The 18,850-nt window shown below is 47.6% G+C and overlaps 1 protein-coding gene across 1 annotated transcript in view; it reads right to left on the reverse strand.

Annotated features, from left to right (window-relative positions):
• Positions 1-4,997: 4,997 nt before the first annotated feature.
• The window catches only part of LOC115087524 (retinol dehydrogenase 7-like), a 109,044-nt gene continuing 95,191 nt past the window's right edge, over positions 4,998-18,850 (reverse strand). Inside the window, exon 5 of the mRNA XM_029594854.1 lies at positions 4,998-5,923. Within this exon, the coding sequence (XP_029450714.1) occupies positions 5,709-5,923 (215 nt within the window). The 3' untranslated portion in view covers positions 4,998-5,708. The remainder of the gene's footprint in view (positions 5,924-18,850) is intronic.

Below are 18,850 nucleotides of genomic sequence, written 5' to 3' on the forward strand. Positions count from 1 at the left end.
AGAGCATTGCATCTATGAAGTTATCATCAGGATTAGTAAAAGGAGAATTGAGAACAACCCAGAAGACATTGCCAGGTTCTTGTGGCCTGGTTTGGCCTCTGTTGGAAACAGGATGCTGGGCTTGATGGACCCTTGGTCTGACCCAGCATGGCAATTTCTTATGTTCTTAATGATCAGAACCGACAAGTAAGCATTCAGCAAAAACATGGGCTTATTAACCCATTATAAGTCATTAATTTATACTGCCTGTCAACATTTGATCACCCATCAGACCCCCCCCCCCTTCCCTCGAACCTCTTTCTCCCGCATACTATCATTGGAATGGCTTTTATGATTCACTTCTATTTTCTGGTAACATCTTTTGCTCATGCTATTCTGACCCAAGGAAGGAAGTATTAGCTCCGGAAAGATAGCAAAGAAATATATTAAGTTAGTTCAATCAAAATGTATCACCTTATTTTTTTTTTATTTTTGTTAACCTATACTTTCATTTGTTCACAGATAAGAGAAAGCATATACCCTGTTTGCAGCGATCTTTGGTTTTCGTGCTGTGATCAGTCTCACACATACTATACTGTGTTTATATTCTGCATAACTGGTGCCTGTAAACATTGGGGGTCAATATTTAAAGAGATCCAGCTGGCTAGATCAATGCCTTTGAAAACTGGACAGCCTAACCAGCTAAATTTATTTCCCTAAATTTTATTAAGTGGATACATTTAGGGGACAAATTCTGGGTGGGCCTGAGGGTAGTGTTAGAGTGGATCCACAAAATTAGGTAGCTAGCAATGATTTCCAGTGCTAGTCACCCAACTTGGCTGGATAACTCTAGAGGACTGCTGTTGCAGCACATCTGGCTAGCCAAGCTCTTTTCCTCAAGAAAATAAAAATTGCCTGGCAGTGTTATCCCCTTCTCCCCACCCTATCAATGCAGCTTCTATTAAAAAAAACAACCCAAAACCCACAGTCCCCATTCCTTTCCCCCCACTCTCCCAATGTACCTTCTTACATGACAAAAAAGTGAGCCTGAGGGTCCCCATCCACTCCCACGATGGTATCTCTTAAAAAAAAAAGTGAGCCTTCAGTTAGAGTATCCTCCATCATAATATATTTTAGAAGAAAGCTGTAAGAAAAGCCCTGGGATTCTCTGCCTGATCCTTTTCAAATAAGGTTAGAAGGCTGGCCTGGGGATCCCTTTCTCTGCTCTCCTATCCTGCCAGGAAAGTGGGGGAAAGGAATCTCCCACACCAAATTTCTACCTTTTGTTGCTTTTGGCGGTCCACAGACCACTGCACTTACCTCCAGCCACGAAGCCGAAGTGACATTTTCCAATACTGGGGCAGGTCCCTGAACAGACATGCGGCAGACCGCCGTGCTCAACCTACCTCTGATGTCACTACTTCCTTTGGACTCTCCTAAGAAGCGCGAGTGCCCGACGATGTTCTTCTTAAAGGGCTCATGGTTGGAAAATGCCAGGGTGCCCTATGATGACATCACCAACAAGGGCCTATTAAAGGCCAGCTTAGCAGCACCTCTTTGCCTCTGCAATAGGTCGACTACTGTTTAGTAGGGCAAGTTGCCTCAGCATCCCTGGTCTTTGTTTCTAAGTTCCTGGTCTTTGTTCCTGAGTCCTGTGGTCAGTCTTCAGTTCTTCAGTGTCTTCTCCTGCCCTCCTGTACTGCTCCTTGCCTCCCTATCTGTCCCATTTCCCTTGGATGGATCTTCAGCTTTGACTTCGGTTTGACACTCTTCTATGATTGAGCTCCGCCTGCCACTGACCACTGCCTGACTCATGCCCACGTCTGAACTCTGCCTGCCACTGACCTCTGCCTGACTCTTGACCACTCCTGAATGCTACCTGCCCTGGATCCTGGCCTGTTACTCGATTGTCTCCATGGACTTCCAGTTCGATAGCAGAGGCCTTCCCTAAGACCTGCTGGCCCTGGTACCCGAGGGTTTAACCTAAAAGGAATGAGGGCTGGTATAGGTGACGCTCCACTTGGGACTCTGCTACAGTCAGCTCTGTCAACTGGTTGCGCCAACTCCTCCTTGGCCTAAGGGTTCATGCTCACAACATCTTTATTTGAACTGGAGCAGGCAGGGAAACCCAGGTATTTCCCCAGAGTCTTTTTTTTATATATTCTGAAGGAGGAGAGAGAGGGAGGTTAAAGCTGGCCATGGGGCTCACTTATTTTTTTAAGAAAGAGCATCAGGAGTGTGGGAAGGAGTGGTGAGGTAATTTTTTAATATTTAATCTGTCCCTTGGCTTTAAAAAAATATTTCTTTTTTAAAGAGGACTTAGCCAGTTAGTGCTCGATTTTAGCACTAGACAGCTAAGTTTAGCAGGAGAACCTCAGCTGCACTAAATTTAGCCAGTTAAATTTTGACCAGCTAGACTTAGCCAAATATTGATCTGAAAACCTAGCCAGTTAAGTTAAGCTGAATATTTGGGTGAATATAACCAGCTAGATATAGCGGCAGGTATCCAAGGGCCACAGAACACCTTAAGGACTGGCTCCAGGTATCTGGCCCAGTCCACTTTAAAGCTGAATGTAGCAAGGGATTATAGTCCCAGGGAGGATCCCACCCCTGAGGATAAAAATCAGGGCTTAGGAAGCTTAGAGAGGCCCTGGACTTCAGGAGAAGGCAGCTCCTGTAACATTGCTCACCTGAGTGTTTGATTGAGAAATGAAGCTATGAGAGTACAGAGGGATTAAGCAGCCCCTGAGAATAGCTGGCCCGAGTTTGTTGGAAGTGTGATGATAAAGTATATGAAGAATTAAGGTAAGGCAACCTCTAGAAACATAGCTGGCATGTATATGTATTTGATAACAGTATTGAAGAAAGTGATGTTGTAACTGTGAAATGCTGATGCTGAACACTGTAAATAAAAGCACTTAAATAATATGATACAGACTTTCAGATACTTGAAAGGTTTTAATGATTCATGGTCAACAAACCTTTTACAATGGAAAAAAATCAGTAGAACTAGGGGTCACGATTTGAAGCTCCAGGGAGGAAGACTCAGAACCAATGTCAGGAAGTATTTCTTCACGGAGAGGGTGGTGGATGCCTGGAATGCCCTTCCGGAGGAAGTGGTGAAGACTAAAACTGTGAAGGACTTCAAAGCAGCATGGGATAAACACTGTGGATCCATAAAGGCTAGAGGATGGGAATGAAGAGTAGAGCCACGGGGGTGGCTTGCTGGAATGTTGACTACTACCTGGTGATTACTAGAAATGTGAATCGTGTGATCGATCGTCTTAACGATCGATTTTGGCTGGGGAGGGGGAGGGAATCGGATCGTCGCGGTTTTGTTTTTTTTTAAATCGTGTAAATCGTAAATCGGGGGAGGGCGGGAAAACCGGCACACTATATAGCAGGGTCACAACTCCAAATTGCGATCCAATGCACATATCAATCCAGGAAGTTAGCTTCCGGTACTATTTCTCTAGAGTTAGTATTCCTAGGCACATTAGGGATGCTTTGCTCACCTGAATGGGAAATTAGCTTGCGTTAAGGCCAGAGAATATTTACCTAAATTAATGTTTAAGACAGCTGTTTTGTCATAATTTACTTGAAATCCAGACACTCTAGCGCTTCCATTAGGAAAACAATGAGGTATGTTAGAGCGCCAAAACCCACCCCGACCCTTTAAAATAAATCCCCCACCCTCCCAAACCCCCCCCCCCAAATGTCTTAAATTACCTGGGGGCCAGTGGGGGGGTCCCGCTGTGATCTTCCACTCTCGGGCCACGGGTGCGTTAATAGAAATGGCGCCGGCGCTACCTTTGCCATTTTGCAATACGGCAAATACGATTCGAGTGCAGGAGGTCACTTCCGGATCCCCGCTGGACTTTTGGCAAGTCTTGTGGGGGTCAGGAGGCCCCCCCCCAAGCTGGCCAAAAGTCCCTGGGGGTCCAGCGGGGGTCCGGGAGCGATCTCCTGTGCTCGTGACGTCGGGGGACAAGAACCAAAATGGCGCTGGCGCTACCTTTGCCCTGTCACCCGTGGCCCGAGAGTGGAAGATCACAGCGGGACCCCCCCACTGGACCCCAGGTAATTTAAGACATTTGGGGGGGGGGGTTCGGGAGAGTGGGGGATTTATTTTAAAGGGTCGGGGTGGGTTTTAGGGTTGTTTTAGTGTGCCGGTTTTCCCGCCCTCCCCCTTCCCCTCCCCCTTCCCTCGATTTACGATTTTTGACGATAAATCGGGGGAATTCCTAGTGTATATCGCCTCTAACGATTTTTGACGATTTAAAATATATCGGACGATATTTTAAATCGTCAAAAAACGATTCACATCCCTAGTGATTACTACCCTTACTCAAAAAATTCCCTTGCACGGTTAATGCAACCCCAACATTGCTCTCTGCTTCAATGGCAAAAAGGTTGGAACTTCACAATCTGGGTATACAAATAAGCGTGGGGGTAGCTTGCTTATTACGGCAATTACTACCCTAAATCAATTAAGCCAGATACATCACTTTGAATGCATATACAGCATTGCTCTCCGCTTCTATGGTAGGGGGAAATGTGGAAAAGAGGATTAGCATTCAGGCAACCACCAACAAGGTCTGAACTTCACAATCTGGGTAAACAAATAAGAATGGGGGTAGCTGCTTATTACAGCGGTTAATACCCTAAACCAATTAAGCCTGATATATCACTTTGAAAGCATTTACAGCATTGCTATCTGCTTCAACAGTAGGGGGAAGTGAGAAAAACAGGATTTACATTCAGACATTATTCAACAAGGCATTGATCTGTGCAGTCTGGGTAACCAAGCATCAGGGTAACTTGCTTGATGCGGCGGTTACTACCCTTAACCATTAAGCCTTATGCTCACCTTTGATGCACCTCCAGCATTACTCTCTGCATCAATGGTAGGGGATGGCAGGAAATTTGAATCAAACAGTTACCAATAAAGGCCCTGAAGTTGTTGGTTGGTGAAACAGATAAGTGTGGGAAAATAACGAAACAGATAAGTATGGGAAAACAAGTGTGGAAGCTTGCTGGGCAGACTAGTTGGGCCAATTGGTCTTTTTCTGCCGTCATTTCTATGTTAAAAGGAGAAAGCCTTGACTGCTTGCACACAAGCTGTTTTTATCGTTTTCATTATTACCATTTGAGTAATAGACTTTGTGGCATTATTTGTCCTCAGATCACAAGAACAAAAAGTGGATATATTGTAAATCATAATCAACCTGATCCTCCAGAGTATTTTCTTGGCACCCACATCCCTTAATGTGAAAGTGAATTGATACAGTTATCCAAGTCAGCTATTCCTAACCACAGTCAGACCATAATCCAAATTATTCTTCTACAGAAAACAAACTATTCTATAGTAGTATGTATGGGAGCTGGCTAGGAGGGATATGGAAAAAGCATTTGTCAGATGGCTCCCTGATGAGAGACAAATGGGCAGGGATAAAAAGAGAGGCTGCACATGAGGAACCACCAATGAGAGTTGGATGAGTAGGAGTAAAGTGAAAGCCATGCATGATAGTGTCCTGAGGAGAGCCAAAAGGGATGAATTTAGGAGAGGGCTTGCAGGGCAGAGGAATATAACAACAATGTATAGCATTAATCCCATGAGATGTGCAGAAAGAACTCGCATTCCATAGCTGAGAAGATCTCTATTGCAGAAGAAGGTCAAGAGCAGTGATCCCCAATGGCAATGCCACTTCTCTGATGCTGCACAGCTGTCACACCCTGGTGAGCTTGGGCAGTGTTGGAGTCAGCAGGTAGTCCGCCAGCACTGTTGGCAGGTAGGAGACAGGGATGTAGAAGAGTTTGGCGTCCCAGCCGGGGGAGTAGCGGGTGCGGGGGTGCACTGCAGTCAGAGCGTGCTCCATGCAGTCCGTCACCAGCGACAGGTTTGGGTTGGCTCCAGACATCATGTCTTGCATGTATTTGCAATCTGTGTGTACATAAGTATAAAATAAGAAGAAAACAAATAAGAATGACATTAAAAGCCTCTTGGAGACCCAGTTAGCACAGTGCAAATTTTAAAATATGCAAGCATTTTTATATGCACAGTTTTATGAGAGCCTTAATGCAAGCCCAGACAGATTAACGATTATTCTCTAGGTGTTTTTACCTCTGTGGATTACAGCTAGTTACCACCATGGTCCTCAGAAGCAGCCCATTCAGTAGTTTTGTCTGACCCAGCATGACACTTCTCATGTTCTTATTTATTCTTTTTTCTCCGTTCATTACTCACTTTTCCATGAATGTGTTTCTCCTATCATCGCACATCTTTCTTTCTCTCCTTGTGCTCACTATGACCATGCTTCTCTAGCCCTTTTTTCTTCTGCCTGAAAATCTCCTTCTCTATCACTTCATCCCCTTCTCTCACTTCCCTGTGAATTTTGGTTAGAGCTGTCCAATAGACTACTTTTCAAACTTTACATATGTAAGAAAATAAGAAATTGCCATACTGGATCAGCCAGAGGATCCATCATGCACAGCATCCTGTTTCTAACAGTGGCCAATCCAGGATACAAGTTCCTGGCAAGTACCCAAACATTAAGTAGATCCCATGCTACTAATGCTGGTAATAAGCAGTGGCTATTAGGGATGTGAATCGTTTTTTGACGATTTAAAACAGTCGTCAGATATATTTTAAATTATCAAAAATCGTTAGAGCCGCGATACAATAGCAATTCCTCCGATTTATCGTCAAAAAATCGTAAATTGGGGGAGGGGGAGGGCGGGAAAACCGGCACACCAAAACAACCCTAAAACCCACCCTGACTCTTTAAAAGAAATCCCTCACCCTCCCGAACCCCCCAAAATGTTTTAAATTACCTGGGGTCCAGTGGGGGGGGGGGGGGGGGGGGTGTCCCGGCGCAATCTCCCGCTCTCGGGCCACGGCTGCTTTAATAGAAATGGCACCGGTGGCCCTTTGCCCTTATCATATGACAGGGCAAAGGTAGCGCCGGCGCCATTTTAGTTCCTAGCTCCCGACGTCACGAGTGCAGGAGATCGCTCCCGGACCCCCGCTGGACCCCCAGGGACTTTTGGCCAGCTTGGGGGGGCCTCCTGACCCCCACGAGACTTGCCAAAAGTCCAGCGGGGGTCCGGGAGCGACCTCCTGCACGCGGGCCGTATTGCCAATATTCAAAATGGCGCCGGCGCTGCCTTTGCCCTCACTATGTCATACGAGCCGACGTTTTTATTTTATATTTTATTGAATTTAAACAATTATAATCAAGAAACCACTTCTTGTTTGAAAACAAAATACAAAATAAGCAATATTTCTCAGGAAAATTTAACTATAATAACATACATTATTTGTATCATAATTCAAAGTCCACAATCAGAGATCTAAGTTTTTATACCTCAGGAATTCTTTGTCTAAGCAAATTTGAAAGAAAATGGAAACTAAACACTGTTGATATATATCATCACTATACGAACCTTTATGTCATATTTCCCTAATCAATAGGAGATGAACTTCCAGGTATTGATTTTTTCCCAACCAAAAAAGCTGTGAGCTGATTTGGATGAAAAAAGACATAAGATAAACCTTGATACTTAACTAAACACTCACAGGGAAATTTCAACAAAAACATTGCACCAATTTCCACTCTGGCCGGCCTCTCTGCCGCGCTGGGTCAGATGGCCAACAATAAAACACCGGGCATCGACGGACTGAGCGTAGAGTTCTTCGCCCATTTTTTTGACCTCCCAGGACCTGACCTCCTGTGGGTCCTAGAGGAAGCCTGGGAGACCGGCGCCCTTCCTCTCTCCAGCCGTCGTGCAATGCTGACCCTCTTGCCCAAGAGTGGGAACCCGCGCGGCATTCAGAATTGGCATCCGGTTGTTGCGACCGTCGCTGCACGCCGTCTCCACTCCATCCACCTTACCTCTTTGGCGACTCCCTCTTTGGTTGATGGAAGTTTGGCTGCCGCGGCGTCATTTTGCCAACCTCCTCCCGCGTCCCCGGACCGGCTAGACGCTGCCTTCCGCCATGTTCTCCTGAGGCCTAAGGGCGTGCGCGAGGCGTGGCCCCGACTCAAGTACCAGCTGTGGCGCGAACCTCAGGGGCGTCCCCCTGAGATGATGTCATCATCACCAGATATTTAAGGACTTTGTTTTGCTAGCTAATCGAGTTAGCAGTTTCCTACCTAGCTGCTTCCAGGTATCGCTGCGGATGGAATTTGCTCTCCGCTTACCTTGCTAATCTGCCTCCTCGGACTTTACCAGGGGTACCCGCTCCTCGGGGGCCTCACTCTCTCTCTTGCTTTTCAGGTCGCAGTCTGGAACCGGTACTCGCTCCTCGAGGGCCCACGTTCCCGGACCTGCTACCGAATACAACTTCTGCCAGGAAGTCACCGCTGCCTACAATACCAGTGAGTTACCATCTTTCTCTCAGACCTTTCCCTGGAACCAGGAACTTGCTCCTCGAGGGCCTACTTCATTCCAGCTCCTGGGCTGTTCCAAGAGACTACAGTGTGAGTGTTACCATCAAGGTTCTGTTCCTGAACTCTGCATACTCACTATCTCAGTTTCTCTACAGCTCAGCCATCCTGGGATCGCTGATCCAGTACCTGAGGGACTACAGCCCAGCCGGGCTCTTCCAGCTCACTACTGCCACTTCTGGTGGTTCTCTAAAACAGTTTAATAAAAGAACTAGTGTGTGTCTGTCTCCCAACTCTGAGCCTGACCGGTGGGCCCTCTCGGGATCTTCCCCCATGGGCGTGGCCATCTGCCACCGGCCCAAGAATCCACCCACAATTATCACAAATAATAACACCGGTCTCCCTGCTATGCACAGACTATAAGATAGGTGCCAAAGCAATGTCGCAGTGGCTGGGGTCTGTGCTGGCAGGTGTGATCCACCCCGATCAGTCCTACACTGTCCCAGGCCGGACCATCTTTGACAACGTTTTCTTGGTCCGGGACCTTCTTCATTTTTGCTGTAGGGCTGGTCTGTCAGTAGGTTTTTTGTCCCTTGATCAGGAAAAGGCCTTTGACAGGGTGGATCACACATACCTCATGGGAACCCTTCAGGCATTCGGATTCGGCCCCCGTTTCATGGGTCTTCTCCAAGTCCTGTATTCTTCTGCGGACTGCCTTGTTAAGGTCAACTGGTCCTTGACGGCGCCTCTGGCATTCGGTCGAGGAGTACGTCAGGGGTGCTCCTCTCCGGACAGCTCTACGCCCTGGCAATCGAGCCGTTTCTGTGTCTTCTGCGCAGGCAGCTCGTTGGCTTGGTGCTGCGGCGCCGGAGATGCGGATCACCCTGTCGGCATATGCTGACGATGTACTCCTCATGGTCCAGGACCCACTTGATTTGGAGAGGGTGCGAGCCTGCCAGTGGGTTTATTCATCCGCATCCTCAGCCCGAATCAACTGGGCCAAAAGCTCCAGACTTTGGGTAGGACCGCAATGTGGGGACGCACCCCCTAGCTAGATTGATAATTTTTCTTGGGGCAGGGGGACCTGAAATATCTGGGTGTCCACCTTACTGCTGCGAAGTCTGCAGTGCCGGTGAACTGGAAGGAGTTGGAGGAAAAGGTTGCAGTCCGCCTGGGGGCGTGGAAGGGTCTCGTCCAGGTCATGTCCTTCCGAGGGACGGTCATGGTGGTGAACTAGCTGGTGTCCAGCATGCTGTGGCACTGGCTGGCCGCCCTGAGGCCGCCCTCGGAGTTCAACTCCCGGACCCAGAGGAAGTTGCTGGACTTCTTCTGGGTCGGGAGGAGGCACTGGGGTCCGCAGGTGTCCTGGGGCTCCCCCTCAAGGACGGGGGGCAGGGGGTGGTGGACATAAGATGTAAAGTCCACACCCGGCGGCTCCAGGCCTTGCAGAGATTCCTGTACACAGACCCGCCTCCGAGTGGGGGCTTTTTTCCTCCAGCAAGTGGGCGGGTTGCGGTACGACTGGCAGCTGTTGGTGATCGACAGGGAAGTGTATGCACATGACTTCCTGTTGCTGCCGGTCTTCTACCAAGACATTTTCAAAGCCTGGTCTCTGGAACACGAGATCCCTCAGCGCCCCTGAGTTTGAATACTCCAGAAGAGCCCCTTATTCACAACCCCGCTCTGGTTGTGAATGCCCTGGAGTCCCCTCAGGTGCGCCGATGGCTCATAGAGTCCGGGACCACACGGGTTGGAGATCTCCTGAGCACAGACCGGCGATGTTGGGTTTCCCCAGAAGCGCTGGCCCGGCGTATGGGTATGGGGCACCTGTATGTAGCCGGTCAACTGCTCAGGGAGATAGAGGGCCTTTTTACCCGCCGGCCCCTCCAGCCCGTCCGAGGGGGTCCTTCAGGCCGGGAGTCCCCACCCCTACCCACCCCACCCCTGTTCTCCCGGACCTGACCATCGGCCCCCCGCTTCCACAAGGACCCCCTCGATCTCCCTGTCCCCCTCGACCTCCCTGTCCCCCTCCCCACAGCCTAAGCAGGCTGGATGCGCTACAGCGGGTGCCTTTTCTGGACGCCCCGAAGATGGCCCTAACTGATCTGGAACACCACCGGGTGCACCAGTATACCCTCTCAAGCCGCCCAGATACACCCTGGCGGAGGGTATTGGGCAGTGCGCAAAAACCCCGGTGGGAACAGTTCTATTCGGAACTGATTCCGAAGCCCACCGGGGATTTGAGCTGGCACATCTCCCATGGGGCCGTCGCAACAGGCAGCCTGCTGATGCACATCAGGGGTTCAGGAGGAGGGTGCGAGTTCTGTGGGGACGAAGACACGCTGGAGCACATTTTCTTACGATGTCCCTGGCTAACATCCTTCCTCGCAGAGCTGAAGACCCTCCTCTTGCGCTTTTGGCTGCAATTCAGCCCTCACCTTTTTCTTTACGACCGCACCACATCGAGGAACAAGAGACTGAGGGCCAGGGACAACCTTATCAGCTACATCATAGCCACCGCAAAATACGTCATATATAAGACCAGGACCGTGGCGTTGGATGGTGGCACTCCGGAAGACTGCGTAGCCTTTTTTCGATGTGTGGTACGGGCCAGTGTGAGGGCTGAGTATGCACATGCTGAAGCCACGGATACGATGGACAATTTCATCTGGAGATGGGCAATAGCGGACGTGCTTTGCAAGGTTCACGGTGGACCCCAGCCTTCGCTAACCTTACACATGTAGGTTTTTATTTTCAGGCAGTGGCACACACCCTCCACGGAGCGCGTGTATGGGAGCAGTGAGGCGTTCCCGCCCTTAGTCAGCCACGAGCCTCGGGGTCCCGCTTGGGCAGACGGGAGCAACCCCATAGCCTCCCTGCCAGGGTCACAGCCTCCTTTTCCCTCCTCCCGGCAAGAGTCCTCTTGAAGCCTCTGGGAGCATACCTGGCAGTGGACCACCCCCCCCCCCCCTCCTATTCTAAGCTCGGAACCTGGGAACACCTCTGGACAGCTATGTCACGACAACGTGACTTCTGTTCAGGCCAATTAGTGTGTCCCTGTGGGATGCAGGGCCACAGTTGTCTCTTGAATCTTTGTTGGGACAAACGGTTGATGCCACTCTCCCGGAATGTACTAAAATAGCCTGAAATATAGGAACCTTTGCACCTTAAGGAAAACACCTAAAGTTTTACAGCACAGAGACTCACCTCTGGCTCAAATCACAACAGCAAAAAAAATGGGGGATCAAAAAAATATATTTTAATTAGATTGTTTACCTATGAGCTAATAATATACAATATAAGGAATAGTTTTTCTTAATAAAACCGCATCAGCAAGCCAGACGGCAAATTTCTGACTTTGAAAGAGATTGCCCGGTCTTCTCAATCATTTGCGGTTTTAGACAGATTCTTTGTAGAACTTGTATAGGGAACTCTTTCTCAAATGCAAAGTAAACCAGAGTCTTTATAGGACTTATATAGAAATCATTCCCTTAAGTATAAAGTGAATAGTCATTGAAATCATCTTTACATGGTCTGCTTGCTGATGCAGAGCTTTTAAAGAGTACAAGCAACAAATCTCCAAAGGTCAAACTGCAATACAAAATTTCTAAAGGCTCAACCACGGCCGAAGTTTTGCTTAAATAAGCTTCATCAGGAGCCCAACTTGTCAATCTTCAATCGGACAAATAGCGTTGAAAGAAATTGGAGACATTGCTGTTCCGAGTTGGTTATATACTGCATTACTATGGGAGACGCTATTTGTCCAATTGAAGACTGACAAGTTGGGCTCCTGATGAAGCCTATTTAAGCGAAACTTCAGCTGTGGTTGAGTCTTTAGAAGTTTTGTATTGCAGTTTGACCTTTGGAGATTTGTTGCTTGTACTCTTTAAAAGCTCTGCATCAGCAAGCAGACCATGTAAGATGATTTCAATGACTATTCACTTTGGGCTAGATTTTAAAAGCCCTGCACGGGTAAATCCTGCCGGATTTACACGCGCAGGGCATTCGCCCGTCGGCGCACCTATTTTGCTTCGTAAATGGGGCAGGAAGGGCATGTCTGGGGGTGTGTCCGGGGTCAGGGGCGGGTCTGGGGGTGTGGTGACTGTTCGGGGGCGGGCCGGGAGGGCGGTCCCGAGTCCCCCGGCACTGCGGCTTGTGCCGGGGGATGCCAAGGCGGCACGCGCAAGTTACGCCTTGCGCTTCAAGCAGGCGTAACGTGCACAAGCAGGCGTAACGTGCACAACAAAGGTAGGGGGGGGATTTAGGTAGGGCTGGGGGGTGGGGTAGATAGGGGAAGGTGGCAGGACGCAGAAGGAAAGTTCCCTCCGAGGCCGCTCCGATTTCGGCCGGCCTCGGGGGCAATGGAGGCAGGCTGCGCGGCTCGGTGTGCGCAGGCTGCCGATTTTGCGCAGCCTTGCATGCGCCGACCCCGGATTTTATAAGATATGCACGGCTACGCGCCAGGGAATCACACGCTAGTTAGGCAGGCGTAACTTTTAAAACAAAGGTAGGGGGGGCCTAAGATAGGGCTGGGGGGGGGTGGGTTAGGTAGGGGAAGGGAGGGGAGCAGCCTCGGAGGGAATGGAGGCAGGCTGCGCGTGCCTGGTGCGCAAACAAAAGTACGCGCGGGCGTACTTTTATAAAGTCTACCCCATAAAGTGGTAACATATAAAATGAAAGATTTTTTGTGCACACTTGCAACTGGAGTGGTGAGTAATGGAACAAGCAAAAAGAAATGAAAATGAATGTCAGTATATGATTTTACCTGTATGTAATCAGTCTTTAATGTGTATGAGTAATTCTCAAATCATTAATTCTCTGATGGTCTGTAAACGTGTGCATAAAAAATAAAGAATTAAAAATTGGAGTTAAGATCCGCCCTCCCTATTGTGGATCTCTTCAGTGAAACAAATAAGAAGAGATTTGTCTCTTTTTCTTTATTCCTTTCGGTTAAATTTAGACGATACTGCTGTAATAAGTACCGACTAAGATATATTGTTTTCCCTGATTCTGTACAAGATTTTCTTGAATAATTGTAAAAATTGCATAAATAAATAATAAAAAAAAAAAAAGAAAAAAAATTGGAGTTAAAAATTATAATACAAATAAAAGAACACTAAAACCCGCTCCTCAGGGGAACTTGGAACTAGATTAAAAATAGCTTTAAAATCCTGAATTGATGAATTTTTCCAAATGTAAGTTATGTTGTATTTTCTTTGGATTTCTTATGTTATTTCGATGTATTCGATTTAATAATTCAATTAAAAAAAAAAAAGCTTTAAAAAATATTAATTCTAACTAAGCTAATTCTGACGGCAATGTAGGAGCTCAGCACTAGCAATAAAAACTGTGGGGTAGATTTTTTAAAAAAGCGCGATCGCGTACTTTTGTTTGTGCAGCAGGCGCAAACAAAAGTACGCTGGATTTTATAAGATACGCGCATAGCCGTGCGTATCCTCTAAAATCCTGGATTGGCGCGCGCAAGGCTGCCGATTTTGGGCAGCCGGTGCACGCTGAGCCGCGCAGCCTGCCTCCATTTCGCCCTCCCCTCCCCTCACCTTCCCCTCCCTTCCCCTACCTAACCCACACCTCCCGGCCCTATCTAAACCCCCCCTTACCTTTGTCCCTAGATTTACGCCTGCGAGAAGCAGACGTAAATCTACGTGCGCCAGCGGACTGCTGGCGCGCCGTCTTCCGACCCGGGGCTAGTCCGGAGGCCTGGACCACGCCCCCGGGCCGGCGCCACGCCCCCAGTCCCGCCCCCCGAAACACCGCACCCCGCCCCCGAAACGCCGCGTCATCCGGTCCCGCTCCTCGACACACCCCCGACACGCCCCCTTCAAAAAACCCCGGGACCTACGCGCGTCCCGGGGCTCTGCGCGCGCCGATGGCCTATGCAAAATAGGCGCGCCGGCACGCAAGGCCCTGCTCGTGTAAATCCGGGCGGATTTACGCAAGCAGGGCTTTTAAAATCCGCCCGTGTATGCTGACTGCGGTGAATCTACTGTCCATCAAATGGTACCAACTTTTTATTAAACCAAATAAAGAAGTTATGTTATAAGCCTTATCTCGCGGCAGTGCACCGACTAAGCGTGAACCGGTTACTAAAGAACTGTTCGACCTGCATTTTAAAAAAAATATACAGAACATTCTAAATCTCAAAAATCATGTGATTTGTAACTTACTTTTTAGGTATATCGGACCAGCATGTACATTCTCCGCTCAAATCGTATAAGTAAGTGTAGGGTCTGAGTCAGGGATTTAAATCGCAAAAACCGCGCCAAAATCGATGTCTATCAAAGGACTCATTAAGTACCCATATGTGACAGCAACAGGGAAAGAATTAAAAATATAATAAGAGCCGATTCTTAAAAACTTTAAAATATAGCAAAGAATAAAAATGTTAAAACGGAAAAAACTAATTATAAAATGATAAACCATTTAAAAAATATGGGGCGGATTTTCATACTCCGCGAATAGGCCTACTTTTGTTTGCGCTCCAGGCGCAAACAAAAGTACGCTGGATTTTAGTAGATACGCGCGGAGCCGCGCGTATCTGCTAAAAACCTGGATCGGCGCGCGCAAGGCTATCGATTTTGTATAGCCGGCGCGCGCCGAGCCGCGCAGCCTACACCCGTTCCCTCCGAGGCCGCTCCGAAATCGGAGCGGCCTCGGAGGGAACTTCCTTTTGCCCTCCCCTCACCTTCCCCTCCCTTCCCCTACCTAACCCACCCACCCAGCCCTGTCTAAGCCCCCACCTTACCTTTGTCGGGCCTCCTGCGCGCCGGGCCGCGACCTGGGGGCGGGTACGGAGGGCGCGGCCACGCCCCCGGACCGCCCCGGGCCATAGCCACGCCCCGTACCCGCCCCCAAAACGCTGCCGACACGCCCCGAAAATGCCGCGACGACCGGGACCGCCCCCGACACGCCCCCAACATGCCCCCCTCGGAGAACCACGGGACTTACGTGAGTCCCGGGGCTCTGCGCGCTCCGGTAGGCCTATGTAAAATAGGCTTACCGGCGCACATGGCCCTGCTCGCCTAAATCCGCCCGGTTTTGGGCGGATTTAGGCGAGCAGGGCTCTGAAAATCCGCCCCTATATAAATATATTTAAAAGAAAAAATGAATAAAAACACTAAAATGAGGCATATATTTATTTATTTATTTATTTTTGGTTTTTATATACCGGAAGTTCCTGTATACAATACATATCACTCCGGTTCACAATTAACAGAGATAACTATCGCCGGGAAGGCGGTTTACATGGAACATACATGGAACATGGAACATATCGAATAAAGTGAACGGATAATCTATAATAAAGTACAATCTAATTTGAAACAACTGAGATCAACTTAGAAAATAACTTGGAACATATAACTGAAGCAAGATGAACATTACATTACATTATTGCTGCAAGACTAGGCTAGATGTTTGTTCTTCTTGCTTTTAGCTCTCTGGGAAAGCTTGATGGAAGAGCCAAGTCTTGAGTTTCGCCTTGAAAGTAGTGTGGCATGATTCAAGGCGGAGGTCCGGTGGTAGTGAGTTCCAGAGAGACGGGCCCGCTGTGGATAGAGCACGTTTCCTCAGGGTAGATTTTGCAGGTTGTGTGATCATTCTATTCTGGTATGCCCTTCTGGTTGGTTTGTTAGAAGAGTGTAGTTGAAGCTGGAAAGTTAAGTTGAGTGGGGAGATGTTATGAAGTGCCTTGTGAATCATCATGCAGGTCTTGAACTGAATCCTATATTTGATGGGAAGCCAGTGGAGATGTTGGAGGATCGGGGTGATATGGTCCCTTTTTTTGGCATTGGTAAGGATTCTTGTAGTGGCATTCAGTACCATCTGGAGTGGTTTGGTAGTGTATGCTGGAAGGCCCTGCAGGAGTGAATTACAGTAATCTAATTTAGTGAGAATGATGGCCTGGAGTACTGTGCGGAAATCCCTATAGAGTAGAAGGGGCTTTAGTTTCTTCAGCACTTGTAATTTAAAGAAGCATTCTTTTGTAGTGTTATTTATGAATTTGTTGAGGCTGAGTCTGTTGTCTAGTAGTACTCCCAGATCTCTGACTTGAGGTGCGGTGGAGTATCCTGAGGCGTCTGGAGGGTTGCTGGATGTTGGCGGGGCAGATTTATCCGGTGCTATTATGAGGATTTCCGTTTTTTTGGTGTTTAGCACGAGGTTGAGGCTGGTTAGAAGATCGTTGATGGATGAGAGGCATTTTTTCCAGTAGTCCATGGTTTTGTGTATGGTCTCTGTGATAGGGATGAGAATTTGTAAGTCATCCACGTATAGGAAATGGGTGAGTTTGAGGTTAGTAAGCAGATGACAGAGAGGGAGAAGGTAAATGTTGAAGAGGGTGGGGGAGAGTGATGATCCTTGTGGTACCCCCATCTTGGCTTGGATGGGGTGAGATTCCTTATTGTTTATCTTAACTTTGTATGATCTGTTCTCTAAGAAGGATTTAAACCAGTTAAAAGCTGCTCCAGTGATGCCGATGTTTGTCAGTTGTTGTAGTAGGTTAGGGTGGTTCACGGTGTCGAAAGCTGAGGAAAGATCCAGAAGTGCGAGGAGACAAGGTTGGCCTTTTTCGAGATTGAAGATAATGGTGTCCGATAGTGTGGCTAATAAATAACATAAACCGCTAAAAACCCATGCTCCTCAAAAAAATTCAAAACAGAGCCATTAATTATAATTTATTGTGAAATGAGCTAATTCACGCGACAATGCAGGAGTTCTAAACCCAACCTGTGCATTTAACATGGTGCGCCTAGTGTAAGTCAAATCGGAACAACTTTTAAAAATTGAATACAAACTATGTACATTCAACTGGTTGTTCTATATCACCAAAACTCAGACCTCATTATTAGGGTGGGACTAACAGCATGTGCTGTTGCCACACTCATCGCGAATGTAAAATATTAGTTTGAAAGAATGAATAAAAATGGGTAATAACCAGAAAAAATTGAGAACCGACCAAGGAGTAAAATAAAACATTAAAAGGAATTTCAAAAGTTGGTTAAAACTGATATAAAATAAAAACTATAAAAATAATGAAATATTTAAAAAAAAAAGGGGGGGGGGGGAGTTTAAAAATTCCTAAAATATTAAAATAAAAGAAAGACAAATTAAAAAGCCGAAAAAAATTGTTAATAGTTAAAAAATCAATAAAATACATATAAAATAAACAATCAGATTAAAATCAAATTAATAATAAGAAAAATAAGCCACATAATATAATGATATGATGATCATTAATAAAAGAGGAAAAAAGGTGGTCAAACAATTCCCATTTATAATTGCTAAAAGACATGCATTATTCCAACCCAATATTAAAAAGTGAAGAATGAATAATAAAATGATTATTACTACAAGTATTAAAAAAAGAAAAATAGGAGACTAATGAATAAAAATATAAAAGCATAGATAATCAATAGATAAACATTAAAAAACATGAGGCAGATTTTAAAAATCTGCGCACACGCATACTTTTGTTCACGCACCAGGCACGAAGAAGAGTATGCGGGATTTCAATAGATACGCGTAGCTGCGCGTATCCATTAAAATCCGGGGGTTGGCGAGCGCAAGGCTGCCCAAAATCGGCAGCCTGCGCGTGCCGCCTGCCTCCGTTCCCTCTGAGGCCGCTGTTTATTTTATATGTATTTTATTGATTTTTTAACTATTAACAATTTTTTTTCGGCTTTTTAATTTGTCTTTCTTTTATTTTAATATTTTAGGAATTTATAAACTCCCCCCCCCTTTTTTTTAAATATTTCATTATTTTTATAGTTTTTATTTTATATCAGTTTTAACCAACTTTTGAAATTCCTTTTAATGTTTTATTTTACTCCTTGGTCGGTTCTCAATTTTTTCTGGTTATTACCAGAAATCAGAGCGGCCTTGGAGGGAACTTTCCTTCGCCCTCCCCCCACCTTCCCCTCCCTTTCCCTACCTAACCCCCCCCCCCCGGCCCTATCTAAACCTCCCCCCTACCTTTGTCGGCAAAGTTACACCTGCTGGGGTAGATTTTAAAAGGGGTACGCACGTAAGATACACGCGTAGCCCCCGAAAACCTACCCCAAACCCCCCCTGCGCGCACCGAGCCTATTTTGCATAGGCTCGGTGGCGCGCGCAAGCTCCGGGATGCGCGTAAGTCTAGGGGCTTGCATGGAGGGGCGTGTCGGGGGGCGTGTCGGGGCCGTGCTGGGAGTGACGTGGTGTTTCGGGGGCGGCGCTGCAGGCGTGGTTTCGGCCTGGGGGCGTTCCGGGGGTGTGGCCGCGGCCTCCGGACCAGCCCCAGACCGGAACATGGCGCGCGGCAGCCAGCCCGGCACGCGCAAAGTTAGGGGGGGGTTAGATCGGGCCGGGGGGGTGGGTTAGGTAGGGGAAGGTGAGGGGAGGGAACGGAGGCAGGCTGCGCGGCTCGGTGCATGCAGGCTGCCGATTTTGGGCAGCCTTGTGCGCGCCGATCCCGGATTTTAATG

Source organism: Rhinatrema bivittatum, chromosome 3 (assembly GCF_901001135.1).
Source record: "Rhinatrema bivittatum chromosome 3, aRhiBiv1.1, whole genome shotgun sequence".
Taxonomy (NCBI): Eukaryota; Metazoa; Chordata; class Amphibia; order Gymnophiona; family Rhinatrematidae; genus Rhinatrema; species Rhinatrema bivittatum.